General features: G+C 39.6%; 1 protein-coding gene across 1 annotated transcript in view; it reads left to right on the plus strand.

The window, feature by feature from the left end:
* Positions 1-15,606, plus strand: part of cfap92 (cilia and flagella associated protein 92 (putative)) — a 52,554-nt gene that overhangs the window by 32,712 nt on the left and 4,236 nt on the right. Inside the window, exons 10-14 of the mRNA XM_052501297.1 lie at positions 6,277-6,461; positions 6,595-6,712; positions 6,907-7,163; positions 7,443-7,598; positions 9,167-9,522. Of these exons, the coding sequence (XP_052357257.1) occupies positions 6,277-6,461; positions 6,595-6,712; positions 6,907-7,163; positions 7,443-7,598; positions 9,167-9,522 (1,072 nt within the window). The remainder of the gene's footprint in view (positions 1-6,276; positions 6,462-6,594; positions 6,713-6,906; positions 7,164-7,442; positions 7,599-9,166; positions 9,523-15,606) is intronic.

Genomic DNA, 15,606 nt, shown 5'->3' on the forward strand with positions numbered 1-15,606 from the left:
GGCACAATGTAAGGACAGTGAAATTGAATAGAATGAAAGGGAATGGGAATGGAAGAAAAGGTAAATGGGAATGAATGGAATGGAAGAAAAGGTAAATGGGAATGAATGGAATGGAAGAAAAGGTAAATGGGAATGAATGGAATGGAAGAAAAGGTAAATGGGAATGAATGGAATGGAAGAAAAGGTAAATGGGAATGAATGGAATGGAAGAAAAGGTAAATGGGAATGAATGGAATGGAAGAAAAGGTAAATGGGATAGAATGGAATGGAAAGAAAGGTAAATGGGAATGAATGGAATGGAAAGAAAGGGAAAGGGTATATAATGGAAGTAAATGGAAATGGGATAGAATGGAATGGAAATGGAAATGGGATAGAATGGAATGGAAATGGAAATGGGATAGAATGGAAGGTAAATTAAATGGAATAGATTGAAATGGAAGGAAAATAAAGAGAAATTGGATAGTGTGGAAGAAAATGGAAATGCGATAGAATGGGATCGAAGGAAAGGGAATTGGGCTAGAATATAATAGAAGGAAAGGGAAATGGGCTAGAATATAATAGAAGGAAAGGGAAATGGGCTAGAATATAATAGAAGGAAAGGGAAATGGGCTAGAATATAATAGAAGGAAAGGGAAATGGGCTAGAATATAATAGAAGGAAAGGGAAATGGGCTAGAATATAATAGAAGGAAATGGAGCTGGGCGAGAATAGAATGGAAGGAAATGGAGCTGGGCGAGAATAGAATGGAAGGAAATGGAGCTGGGCGAGAATATAATAGAAGGAAAGGGAAATGGGATGTAATAGAATGGAAGGAAGATGAAATGGGGTAGAATAGAATGGAAGGAAATGGAAAATGGAGTAGAATGGAAGACAAGTGAAATTGAAAGGAATATAATGGGTTTAATGTATAGAAAGGGAAATCTGACAGAAGAAAACAAAGGGAATGGGATAGAATTTAAGGAAATGGAAATGGAATGGAAGGAAATGGAAATCGTATAAAATGGAATCGACAGATAAATGAGATTGAATGGAAGGAAAGGAAAGGAAAATGGGATAGAATGGTAGGAAATGGAAATGGAGTAGAATGAAAGGGAAATGAAATATAATTAAATGGAAAGAAGGGAAATGGGATAGAATAGAATGAATGGGAAATGGTATAGAATGAAATGGAAGGAAAGGGAAATGAGTCAGTGTGGAGGCTATATGCAGGGTATTACGGTACAGAGTCAATGTGGAGGCTATATACAGGGTATTACGGTACAGAGTCAATGTGGAGGCTATATACAGGGGGTACCGGTACAGAGTCAATGTGGAGGCTATATACAGGGTATTACGGTACAGAGTCAATGTGGAGGCTATATACAGGGTATTACGGTACAGAGTCAATGTGGAGGCTATATACAGGGTATTACGGTACAGAGTCAGTGTGGAGGCTATATACAGGGTATTACGGTACAGAGTCAATGTGGAGGCTATATACAGGGGTATTACGGTACAGAGTCAATGTGGATACTATATACAGGGTATTACGGTACAGAGTCAATGTGGAGGCTATATACAGGGGTATTACTGGTACAGAGTCAATGTGGAGGCTATATACAGGGTATTATGGTACAGAGTCAATGTGGAGGCTATATACAGGGGGTACTGGTACAGAGTCAATGTGGAGGCTATATACAGGGTATTACGGTACAGAGTCAATGTGGAGGCTATATACAGGGGTACTGGTACAGAGTCAATGTGGAGGCTATATACAGGGGTACTGGTACAGAGTCAGTGTGGAGGCTATATACAGGGTATTACGGTACAGAGTCAATGTGGAGGCTATATACAGGGGGTACTGGTACAGAGTCAATGTGGAGGCTATATACAGGGTATTACGGTACAGAGTCAATGTGGAGGCTATATACAGGGGGTACTGGTACAGAGTCAATGTGGAGGCTATATACAGGGTATTACGGTACAGAGTCAATGTGGAGGCTATATACAGGGGTACTGGTACAGAGTCAATGTGGAGGCTATATACAGGGGTACTGGTACAGAGTCAATGTGGAGGCTATATACAGGGAGTACCGGTACAGAGTCAATGTGGAGGCTATATACAGGGGGTACCGGTACAGAGTCAGTGTGGAGGCTATATACAGGGGGTACTGGTACAGAGTCAATGTGGAGGCTATATACAGGGGGTACTGGTACAGAGTCAATGTGGAGGCTATATACAGGGGTACAGGTACAGAGTCAATGTGGAGGCTATATACAGGGGGTACTGGTACAGAGTCAATGTGGAGGCTATATACAGGGGTACCGGTACAGAGTCAATGTGGAGGCTATATACAGGGGTACAGGTACAGAGTCAATGTGGAGGCTATATACAGGGTATTACGGTACAGAGTCAATGTGGAGGCTATATACAGGGGTACAGGTACAGAGTCAATGTGGAGGCTATATACAGGGGGTACCGGTACAGAGTCAATGTGGAGGCTATATACAGGGGGTACTGGTACAGAGTCAATGTGGAGGCTATATACAGGGGTACCGGTACAGAGTCAATGTGGAGGCTATATACAGGGGGTACCGGTACAGAGTCAATGTGGAGGCTATATACAGGGGGTACCGGTACAGAGTCAATGTGGAGGCTATATACAGGGGGTACCGGTACAGAGTCAATGTGGAGGCTATATACAGGGGGTACTGGTACAGAGTCAATGTGGAGGCTATATACAGGGGGTACCGGTACAGAGTCAATGTGGAAGCTATATACAGGAGGTACCGGTACAGAGTCAATGTGGAGGCTATATACAGGGGTACCGGTACAGAGTCAATGTGGAGGCTATATACAGGGGTACCAGTACAGAGTCAATGTGGAGACTATATACAGGGGTACCAGTACAGAGTCAATGTGGAGGCTATATACAGCGGGTACCGGTACTGAGTCAATGTGGAGGTTATATACAGGGGGTACCGGTACTGAGTCAATGTGGAGGCTATATACAGGGGTACCGTACAGAGTCAATGTGGAGGTTATATACAGGGGTACCGGTACAGAGTCAATGTGGAGGCTATATACAGGGTATTACGGTACAGAGTCAATGTGGAGGCTATATACAGGGGTACCGGTACAGAGTCAATGTGGAGGCTATATACAGGGGTACCGGTACAGAGTCAATGTGGAGGCTATATACAGGGGGAACTGGTACAGAGTCAATGTGGAGGCTATATACAGGGGGTACTGGTCCAGAGTCAATGTGGAGGCTATTTACAGGGGGTACTGGTCCAGAGTCAATGTAGAGGCTATATACATGGTATTACGGTACAGAGTCAATGTGGAGACTATATACAGGGGGTACCGGTACAGAGTCAATGTGGAGGCTATATACAGGGGTACCGGTACAGAGTCAATGTGGAGGCTATATACAGGGGTACCGGTACAGAGTCAATGTGGAGGCTATATACAGGGGTACCGGTACAGAGTCAATGTGGAGGCTATATACAGGGGGTACTGGTACAGAGTCAATGTGGAGGCTATATACAGGGGGTACTGGTACAGAGTCAATGTGGAGGCTATATACAGGGGGTACTGGTACAGAGTCAATGTGGAGGCTATATACAGGGGTACCGGTACAGAGTCAATGTGGAGGCTATATACAGGGGGTACCTGTACAGAGTCAATGTGGAGGCTATATACAGGGGGTACCGGTACAGAGTCAATGTGGAGGCTATATACAGGGGTACCAGTACAGAGTCAATGTGGAGGCTATATACAGGGGGTACCGGTACAGAGTCAATGTGGAGGTTATATACAGGGGGTACCGGTACAGAGTCAATGTGGAGGCTATATACAGGGGTACCGGTACAGAGTCAATGTGGAGGTTATATACAGGGGTACCGGTACAGAGACAATGTGGAGGCTATATACAGGGGGTACCGGTACAGAGTCAATGTGGAGGCTATATACAGGGGGTACCGGTACAGAGTCAATGTGGAGGCTATATACAGGGGGTACCGGTACAGAGTCAATGTGGAGGCTATATACAGGGGGTACCGGTACAGAGTCAATGTGGAGGCTATATACAGGGGGTACCAGTACCAGTACATGTCCATTTATTCGCCTGCCAAATAAGTTATGTTATAATCACAGACATAATTTGAACAGTTTTAGAAACTTTAGAGTTTTCTATCCGAATCTACCATTATATAAACATCATAGCTTCTGGGCCTGAGTAGCAGGGAGTTTACTTTGGGCACGCTTTTCATCCTGATGTGAAAATAGTTCCCCCTAGCCTGAAGAGGATTTAAGGAAGCGGAAATGGAAGGAAATGGACGGAAAATAAAATGGGATAGAATAGAAGGAAAGGGAAGTGGGATATAATGGAAGGACAGGTAAATGGGATAGAGAGGAATGGAATGGAAGGAAAGGGGAATGGGATCAAATGGAAGGAAAGGGAAATGGGATCGAATCGAAGGAAAGGGAAATGGATATAATGAAAGGAAACGGAAATGGAATGGACGGAAAATGAAATGGGAAAGAATTGAATGGAAAGAAATGTGATAGAGTGGCGTAACAGCATTTCCCACGGAAATGGGATAAAATGGTGGGAAAGGGAAATGGGATTGATTGGAAGAAAAGGGACTGAGTTAGAACGGAAGGAAAAGGAAACAGGATAGAATGGAAGGAAAGGGAATGGAAGGAAAGGGAACAGGATAGAATGGAAGGAAATGGAAATGGAATGGAAGGAAAGGGAACAGGATAGAATGGAAGGAAAGGGAATGGAAGGAAAGGAAACAGGATAGAATGGAAGGAAATGGAAATGGAATGGAAGGAAAGGGAACAGGATAGAATGGAAGGAAATGGAAATGGAATGGAAGGAAAGGGAACAGGATAGAATGGAAGGAAATGGAAATGGAATGGAAGGAAAGGGAACAGGATAGAATGGAAGGAAATGGAATGGAAGGAAAGGGAACAGGATAGAATGGAAGGAAATGGAAATGGAATGGAAGGAAAGGGAACAGGATAGAATGGAAGGAAAGGGAATGGAAGGAAAAGGAAACAGGATAGAATGGAAGGAAAGGGAACAGGATAGAATGGAAGGAAATGGAAATGGAATGGAAGGAAAGGGAACAGGATAGAATGGAAGGAAATGGAAATGGAAATGGAATGGAAGGAAAGGGAACAGGATAGAATGGAAGGAAAGGGAACAGGATAGAATGGAAGGAAATGGAAATGGAATGGAAGGAAAGGGAACAGGATAGAATGGAAGGAAATGGAAATGGAAATGGAATGGAAGGAAATGGAACAGGATAGAATGGAAGGAAATGGAAATGGAATGGAAGGAAAGGGAAATTGGATAGAATGCAATGGAAGGAAAGGGAACAGGATAGAATGGAAGGAAATGGAATGGAAGGAAAGGGAAATGGAATGGAAGGAAAGGGAACAGGATAGAATGGAAGGAAATGGAAATGGAATGGAAGGAAAGGGAACACGATAGAATGGAAGGAAATGGAAATGGAATGGAAGGAAAGGGAAATTGGATAGAATGCAGTGGAAGAAAAGGGAAATGGGTTAGAATGGAAGGGAAATAGGATAGGTTGGAAGGGAAATGGGTTAGAATGGAAGGGAAATGGGATAGGTTGGAAGGGAAAGCCAGTTCGTCGGGCTCCGACGCCTCTATGGAAGGTTTCTTCCTAAGTTCCCGCCTTTCAAGGGAGTTTTTCCTAGCCACTGTGCTTCTAGATCTGCATTGCTTGGTGTTTGGGGTTTTAGGCTGGATTTCTGTATGAGCACTTTGTTACATCTGCTGATGTAAAAAGGGCTTTATAAATACATTTGAGCCCTATTACAAACTTCACAAGGCAATAAGTTACCTGACATAGCAGGCTCAAAATAACTGCCTGAAACTAAATCCCCTACATACTGGTCGTGACAAGAAAAAAAAACTGTCTGGTGGTTTTCTTCTGCACTGTTCAACCAATCCAGTAAATGTTGAGGAGGAGTTAAGATGGAGTGTCGCCTTGCTAACACCTAAAAGCTCAATTTTCCCTGAAAAACAAAACACCCGGTTGGTGGGCAAAGGCTAGCCAATTAGAAATTATCTGTAGCCCCTCCCAAAATCCCCCAGTTACAACTACACTGCTAAACACAGTATCACAACACCAAAGAAAAGACACATCAAATGTTTTACTATTGGCATGGCAAAGTTAATGTAGTTCTAAAACGTAGATGAAGAACAACAGTTTTGTTATGTCAATCTTGTCCTTTTTTTAATTTGTGTATGTCAGGAGACCGGTGTCTGACTGACTGCCTGGAGACATATTCCTCTGGGGTGTACGAGGGTCTGTGTAACATCACACTTGACCGACCTCTGATCTCTGAGAAGCTGAAGGCTGAACTCAACCCTCTAGTCATCACCATCCTGTCAGCCTCCTCCCTGCCATCATCCCCTGTCCCCTTCCATGTCTTAGAGGTAATATACCCCAACTCTTGACCTCTAACATGACCCTCCCAGCCTGCCCCCTTCTACACACTGTAGGTACTAACACTACACTGTCTCAGCTGACCCCAAACATCCTTTCCTCTTCTACTACATCTTCTGCCAGGAGAAGTGTCTGCCAGTGTACTGCCAGTACCAGTTCCATAACACATCTAAGCACCGGACCAAAGGCCAGGAACACAGGACTAAAGTTTACTTCAATGACGTCAATGTCATCATGACAGGTGGAGCACTGTCACACATGCCCTTAAGAATTTGTTTACTGTCACTATTCATATCATCGCTATCGCTAAATGCAGTTATCGCTTTATCTATCATTAGCGCTAAAGCTATCGCTAAAGCTAATGTTACTGCTACAGCTATTGCTAAATCTGTCTATTGTTTGAGCTTTTATTATTGCTAGCTCTACCTAATCCAGGCTTGCTAAGTCCCGGGGAGCTGTTGGAGGTCCTGCGAGGTCCTCCGCTGGAGATTGAGGTCCACGACAGAGACAGGAAGTTGGAGAAGGTGTCGACCAGCCCCGCCCTGTTTGGGACATATCCCAATGATGACAAGCCTGTCTCTGGGAAACGGACCAATCACCACCCCTTCAGAGAGAACAGCAAACACTATGACCCCTGTGGCCTCGCCAAGCTTAACCTCAATGACCTGCTACAAGGACAGAGGAGTCTGAAGGTGAAGCTAGCATTGATCAAGGAAAAACAAGACTGTTCACTGTTTTTATTGTCACGTGCACAAGTACAGTGAAATGCCTTTCTAGCTCTTTCCCAAAGAAGCAGTAATCCATATCACAATATAACAACATTGATCTGACTTTGTGCTACTCACTTAAACCTCAGTGGGAAGATCGTGGCAGACATTTGTCATTTTTCTAGTACATCCATCCATCTTTCTTTTCAGCACCAGAACCAGTTGGATGGGAATATTTAGTGTTCTTTCCCGTTCCATGACCAGGTGAACCTGCCGATCCGCTGTTCCCCACCGCCCCAGCTGTTGAGTAGTGAGAGGAGTGACTGGGAGAGGAAAATGGCCTCCATGCCAGGGACAGGAGGGGTGGATGGGCCAGAGCAACAGCCTGGACACTATTTTGACGCCAATTCACAGCTCAAGGTATAGTAGTAGTAGAATAGTAGAAGTAGTAGTAGTAGTAGTAGCAGTAGTAGTAGTAGTGGTGGTAGTATTAGTAGTAGTGGTAAAATTAATAGTAGTAATAATAGTAGTAGTGGTAGTAATAGTAGTAGTACTAATAGTAGTAATAGTAGTCGTAATAGTAGTAGTAGTAGTGGTGTGGTAGTAGTAGTAGTGGTAGTAGTGGTAGTAGTATTAATAGTAGTATTGGTAGTAGTGGTAGTAGTAGTAGTGGTAGTAGTATTAATAGTAGTAGTAGTATTTATAGTAGTGGGAGTAGTAGTGGTAGTAGTAGTAGTGGTAGTGGTAGTAGTAGTGGTAGTAGTAGTAGTAGTAGTGGTAGTAGTAGTAGTAGTAGTAGTAGTAGTAGTAGTAGTAGTGGTAGTAGTAGTGGTAGTAGTATTAATAGTAGTGGTAGTAGTAGTAGTAGTAGTATTAGTGGTAGTAGTGGCAGTATTAATAGTAGTAGTGGTAGTAGTATTAATAATAGTAGTAGTAGTGGTAGTGGTAGTATTAATAGTAGTATTGGTAGTAGTAGTAGTAGTGGTAGTATTAATAGTAGTAGTAATAGTAGTAGTGGTAGTAGTAGTGGTAGTAGTAATGGTGGTAGTAGTAGTGATAGTAGTATTAATAGTAGTAGTGGCAGTAGTAGTAGTAGTAGTAGCTGTGGTAGTAGTGGTAGTAATAATAGTAGTAGTATTAATAGTAGTGGTAGTAGTAGTAGTAGTAGTAGTAGTAGTAGTGGCAGTAGTAGTAGTAGTAGCAGTGGTAGTAGTGGTAGTATTAATAGTAGTAGTGGTAGTAGTATTAATAGTAGTAGTGGTAGTAGTATTAATAGTAGTAGTGGTAGTAGTAGTAGTAGTAGTAGTGGTAGTGGCATTGGTAGTAGTGGTAGTGGTAGTAGTATTAATAGTAGTAGTGGTAGTAGTAGTAGCATTAGTGGTAGTAGTATTAATAGCAGTAGTGGTAGTAGTAGTGCTAGTATTAATAGTAGTAGTGGTAGTAGTATTAATTGTAGTAGCGGTGATAGTGGTAGTAGTATTAATAGTAGTATTGGTAGTAGTAGTAGTGGTAGTATTAATAGTAGTAGTGGTAGTAGTATTAATAGTAGCAGTGGTAGTATTAATAGTTAATAGTAGTGGTGCTAGTAGTGGTAGTAGTATTAATAGTAGTAGTGGTAGTAGTGGTAGTAGTATTAATAGTAGTAGTGGTGGTAGTGGTAGTAGTATGAATAGTAGTAGTGGTAGTAGTATTAATAGTAGTAGTGGTAGTAGTAGTATCAATAGTAGTAGTGGTGGTAGTGGTAGTAGTATTAATAGTAGTAGTGGTAGCAGTATTAATAGTAGTAGTGGTAGTATTAATAGTTAATAGTAGTGGTGCTAGTAGTGGTAGTAGTATTAATAGTAGTAGTGGTGGTAGTGGTAGTAGTATTAATAGTAGTAGTGGTAGTAGTATTAATAGTAGTAGTAGTAGTGGTAGTAGTGGTAGTAGTGGTAGTAGTAGTAGTTTATTGATCCCAACTTGAGAATTTGAGTGATTTATTGATTTAGGTGCAGGTGGAGATTGCCTGTCCTCTGACGGGAGAAGGTGGGGCCAGTGACGGGGCATGGGACTGCCCGTTCGGACGCATCATATACCTGTTCAAGTACGCTAATGTCCCGGTGATGTCACGGCTTAGGGCGGAGCTACTAAGGATCAATGCTGTGGCGTTCCATCTGGAGGACCAATCAGAGGAGACTGTGGAGCGGGCATTGTCGTGTTACAAGATGGCGGCGCCGGAGAGGGAGAGCCGTGACTTGGACGTGGTGACGGGGTTCCACCTGCTAGATAAACAAATCCACCTTTTTGTTCTGGAAGGACTGAAACATAAAGGTGTCAGGAGACTCTGGGACACAGTCTCCATACAGTAAGTTATAGAGAGACTGTCTCCATACAGTAAGTTATATAGAGACAGTCTCCATACAGTAAGTTATATAGAGACTGTCTCCATACAGTAAGTTATATAGAGACGTAGCCATACAGTGGTTAGAGAGACTGTAACCGGAAGGTCATTCAAGACTGTCTCCATACTGACAAGGTACACATCTGACTGTCTGCCCCTGAACAGGCAGTTAACCCACTGTTCCCTGGCTCCATGAAAATAAGAATGTGTTATAGAGACTTTCCTGGTTAAATAAGGTAAAAAAATAAAATAATAATAATAATTATATAGAGACTGTCTCCATACAGTAAGTTATATAGAGACTGTCTCCATACAGTAAGTTATATAGAGACTGTCTCCATACATTAAGTTATATAGAGACTGTCTCCATACAGTAAGTTATATCCATTCTGCTTGTTTGAGACTGTCTCCATACAGTAAGTTATATAGACCTCACTACTGTCTCCATACAGTAACTTATATAGAGACTGTCTCCATACATGTAAGTTATGCCTAGTAGACTGTCTCCATATCATTGTTTTAGTTATATAGAGACTGTCTCCATACAGTAAGTTTATAGAGACTGCGGTCTCCATTACAGTACCAGTCATGTCCAGAGACTGTCTCCATACAGTGCCTAAGTTATATAGAGACTGTCTCCATACAGTAAGTTATATAGAGACTGTCTCCATACAGTAAGTTCTATAGAGACTGTCTCCATACAGTAAGTCATATAGAGACTGTCTCCATACAGTAAGTTATATAGAGACTGGCTCCATACAGTAATTTATAGAGACTGTCTCCATACAGTAAGTTATATAGAGACTGTCTCCATACAGTAAGTTATATAGAGACTGTCTCCATACAGTAAGTTATATAGAGACTGTCTCCATACAGTAAGTCATATAGAGACTGTCTCCATACAGTAAGTTATATCAGAGACTGTCTCCATACAAGTAAGTTATATAGAGACTGACCAGTCTACTGGCCCTCCATACAGTAAGTTATATAGAGACTGTCTCCAAACAGTAAGTTATATAGAGACTGTCTCCATACAGTAAGTTATATGCCGCCTGGAGACTGTCTCCCATACAGTAAGTCATATAGAGACTGTCTCCATACAGCTCCTTCAAGTTATATAGAGACTGGCTGGGATACAGTAAGTTATATAGAGACTGGCTCCATACAGTAAGTTATATAGAGACTGTCTCCATACAGTAAGTTATATAGAGACTGTCTCCATACAGTAAGTTATCCTGACCAACTGTCTACCATACAGTAAGTTATATAGAGACTGTCTCCATACAGTAAGTCATATAGAGACTGGCTCCATACAGTAAGTTATATAGAGACTGTCTCCATACAGTAAGTTATATAGAGACTGTCTCCATACAGTAAGTGTTATAAGAGACTGTCTCCATACAGTAAGTTATATAGAGACTGTCTCCATACAGTAAGACCTATATAGAGACTGTCTCCATACAGTAAGTTATATAGAGACTGTCTCCATACAGTAAGTTATATAGAGACTGTCTCCATACAGTAAGTTATATAGAGACTGTCTCCATACAGTAAGTTATATAGAGACTGTCTCCATACAGTAAGTTATATAGAGACTGTCTCCATACATTAAGTTATATAGAGACTGTCTCCATACAGTAAGTCATATAGAGACTGTCTCCATACAGTAAGTTATATAGAGACTGTCTCCATACAGTAAGTTATATAGAGACTGTCTCCATACAGTAAGTCATATAGAGACTGTCTCCATACAGTAAGTTATATAGAGACTGGCTCCATACAGTAAGTTATATAGAGACTGGCTCCATACAGTAAGTTATATAGAGACTGTCTCCATACAGTAAAACCATATAGAGACTGTCTCCATACAGTAAGTTATATAGAGACTGGTCTCCATACAGTGGAAGTTATAGAGACTGTCTCCATACAGTAAGTCATATAGAGACTGTCTCCATACAGTAAGTTATATAGAGACTGTCTCCATACAGTAAGTTATGGCTTCCAACACGTTTGTATAGAGACTGTCTCCATACAGTAAGTTATATAGAGACTGTCTCCATACAGTAAGTTATATAGAGACTGTCTCCATACAGTAAGTTATATAGAGACTGTCTCCATACAGTAAGTTATATAGAGACTGTCTCCATACATTAAGTTATATAGAGACTGTCTCCATACATTAAGTCATATAGAGACTGTCTCCATACAGTAAGTCATATAGAGACTGTCTCCATACAGTAAGTTATATAGAGACTGTCTCCATACAGTAAGTTATATAGAGACTGTCTCCATACAGTACAGTTATATAGAGACTGTCTCCATACAGTAAGTTATATAGAGACTGTCTCCATACAGTAAGTTATATAGAGACTGTCTCCATACAGTAAGTTATATAGAGACTGTCTCCATACAGTAAGTCATATAGAGACTGTCTCCATACAGTAAGTTATATAGAGACTGTCTCCATACAGTAAGTTATATAGAGACTGTCTCCATACAGTAAGTTATATAGAGACTGTCTCCATACAGTAAGTCATATAGAGACTGTCTCCATACAGTAAGTTATATAGAGACTGTCTCCATACAGTAAGTTATATAGAGACTGTCTCCATACAGTAAGTTATATAGAGACTGTCTCCATACATTAAGTTATATAGAGACTGTCTCCATACATTAAGATTATATAGAGACTGTCTCCATACAGTACGTTATATAGAGACTGTCTCCATACAGTAAGTTATATAGAGACTGTCTCCATACAGTAAGTTATATAGAGACTGTCTCCGTACAGTAAGTCATATAGAGACTGTCTCCGTACAGTAAGTCATATAGAGACTGTCTCCATACAGTAAGTTATATAGAGACTGTCTCCATACAGTCCAAGTTATATAGAGACTGTCTCCGTACAGTAAGTTATATAGAGACTGTCTCCATACAGTAAGTTATATAGAGACTGTCTCCATACATTAAGTTATATAGAAACTGTCTCCATACAGTACGTTATATAGAGACTGTCTCCACACAGTAAGTTATATAGAGACTGTCTCCACACAGTAAGTTATATAGAGACTGTCTCCATACAGTAAGTTATATAGAGAATGTCTCCATACAGTAAGTTATATAGAGACAGTCTCCATACAGTAAGTTATATAGAGACTGTCTCCATACAGTAAGTTATATAGAGACTGTCTCCATACAGTAAGTTATATAGAGACTGTCTCCATACAGTACATTATATAGAGACTGTATCCATACAGTAAGTTATATAGAGACTGTCTCCATACAGTAAGTTATATAGAGACTGTCTCCATACAGTAAGTTATATAGAGACTGTCTCCATACAGTAAGTTATATAGAGACTGTCTCCATACAGTAAGTTAAATAGAGACTGTCTCCATACAGTAAGATACCATCATCATGTTAGGCTGTCTCCATACAGTAAGTTATACAGAGTTATATAAAGTTATATAGTCTCCATATAATAAGTTATATATATAGACTCTCCCCATACATTAAGATGTATATAGACTGTCTTTATACAGTACGTTACATATATAGACTGTCTTTATACAGTACGTTACATATATAGACTGTCCCCATACATTAAGATGTATATAGACTGTCTCCATACAGTACGTTAGACTGCCTCCATACAGTAAGTTATATATATAGACTATCCCCATATAGTAAGTTATATATATATATATATATATAGACTATATATATATATATATATATATATATATATATATATATATATATATATATACTGTCTCTATACAGTTAGACATATATATATATGACTGTCCCCATACAGTTTTTTTGTATTTTTTTTATTTTTTTTATTTAACCTTTATTTAACCAGGTAGGCTAGTTGAGAACAGGTTCTCATTTGCAACTGCGACCTGGCCAAGATAAAGCATAGCAGTGTGAACAGACAACACAGAGTTACACATGGAGTAAACAATTAACAAGTCAATAACACAGAGAAAAAAGGGGAGTCTATATACAATGTGTGCAAAAGGCATGAGGAGGTAGGCGAATAATTACAATATTGCAGATTAACACTGGAGTGATAAATGATCAGATGATCATGTACAGGTGGAGATATTGGTGTGCAAAAGAGCAGAAAAGTAAAGAAATAAAAACTGTGGGGATGAGGTAGGTGGAAATGGGTGGGCTATTTACCGAAGGACTACGTACAGCTGCAGCGATCGGTTAGCTGCTCAGATAGATGATGTTTGAAGTTGGTGAGGGAGATAAAAGTCTCCAACTTCAGCGATTTTTGCAATTCGTTCCAGTCACAGGCAGTAGAGTACTGGAACGAAAGGCGGCCGAATGAGGTGTTGGCTTTAGGGATGATCAATGAGATACATCTGCTGGAGCGCGTGCTACGGATGGGTGTTGCCATCGTGACCAGTGAGCTGAGATAAGGCGGAGCTGAGATAAGGCGGAGCTTTGCCTAGCATGTCCTTGCGTCCTACCTGACAGGTCGCTCCTACCAGGTGGCGTGGCGAGAATCTGTCTCCTCACCACGCGCTCTCACCACTGGTGTAAAGCTAGTTATTTTCCTATGTAGTAAAGCTAGTTATTTTCCCTATGTAGTAAAGCTAGTTATTTTCCCTATGTAGTAAAGCTAGTTATTTTCCTATGTAGTAAAGCTAGTTATTTTTCCTATGTAGTAAAGATAGTTATTTTTCCTATGTAGTAAAGCTAGTTATTTTCCTATGTAGTAAAGATAGTTATTTTTCCTATGTAGTAAAGCTAGTTATTTTCCTATGTAGTAAAGCTAGTTATTTTCCTATGTAGTAAAGGTAGTTATTTTTCCTATGTAGTAAAGCTAGTTATTTTTCCTATGTAGTAAAGCTAGTTATTTTTCCTATGTAGTAAAGCTAGTTATTTTCCTATGTAGTAAAGCTAGTTATTTTCCTATGTAGTAAAGCTAGTTATTTTTCCTATGTAGTAAAGCTAGTTATTTTTCCTATGTAGTAAAGCTAGTTATTTTCCTATGTAGTAAAGCTAGTTATTTTCCTATGTAGTAAAGCTAGTTATTTTCCTACGTAGTAAAGCTAGTTATTTTCCTATGTAGTAAAGCTAGTTATTTTCCTATGTAGTAAAGCTAGTTATTTTCCTATGTAGTAAAGCTAGTTATTTTCCTATGTAGAAAGCTAGTTATTTTTCCTATGTAGTAAAGCTAGTTATTTTTCCTATGTAGTAAAGCTAGTTATTTTCCTATGTAGTAAAGCTAGTTATTTTCCTATTAGTAAAGCTAGTTATTTTTCCTATGTAGTAAAGCTAGTTATTTTTCCTATGTAGTAAAGCTAGTTATTTTCCCTATGTAGTAAAGCTAGTTATTTTCCTATGTAGTAAAGCTAGTTATTTTTCCTATGTAGTAAAGATAGTTATTTTTCCTATGTAGTAAAGCTAGTTATTTTCCTATGTAGTAAAGCTAGTTATTTTCCTATGTAGTAAAGCTAGTTATTTTTCCTATGTAGTAAAGCTAGTTATTTTCCTATGTAGTAAAGCTAGTTATTTTCCTATGTAGTAAAGCTAGTTATTTTTCCTATGTAGTAAAGCTAGTTATTTTTCCTATGTAGTAAAGTTAGTTATTTTTCCTATGTAGTAAAGCTAGTTATTTTCCTATGTAGTAAAGCTAGTTATTTTCCTACGTAGTAAAGCTAGTTATTTTCCTATGTAGTAAAGCTAGTTATTTTCCTATGTAGTAAAGCTAGTTATTTTCCTATGTAGTAAAGCTAGTTATTTTCCTATGTAGAAAGCTAGTTATTTTCCTTTGTAGTAAAGCTAGTTATTTTTCCTATGTAGTAAAGCTAGTTATTTTCCTATGTAGTAAAGCTAGTTATTTTCCTATTAGTAAAGCTAGTTATTTTTCCTATGTAGTAAAGCTAGTTATTTTTCCTATGTAGTAAAGCTAGTTATTTTCCTATGTAGTAAAGCTAGTTATTTTCCTATGTAGTAAAGCTAGTTATTTTTCCTATGTAGTAAAGCTATTTATTTTCCTATGTAGTAAAGCTAGTTATTTTCCTATGT

This window comes from Oncorhynchus keta, unplaced genomic scaffold (genome assembly GCF_023373465.1).
Source record: "Oncorhynchus keta strain PuntledgeMale-10-30-2019 unplaced genomic scaffold, Oket_V2 Un_contig_1319_pilon_pilon, whole genome shotgun sequence".
In the NCBI taxonomy this organism is placed as follows: Eukaryota; Metazoa; Chordata; class Actinopteri; order Salmoniformes; family Salmonidae; genus Oncorhynchus; species Oncorhynchus keta.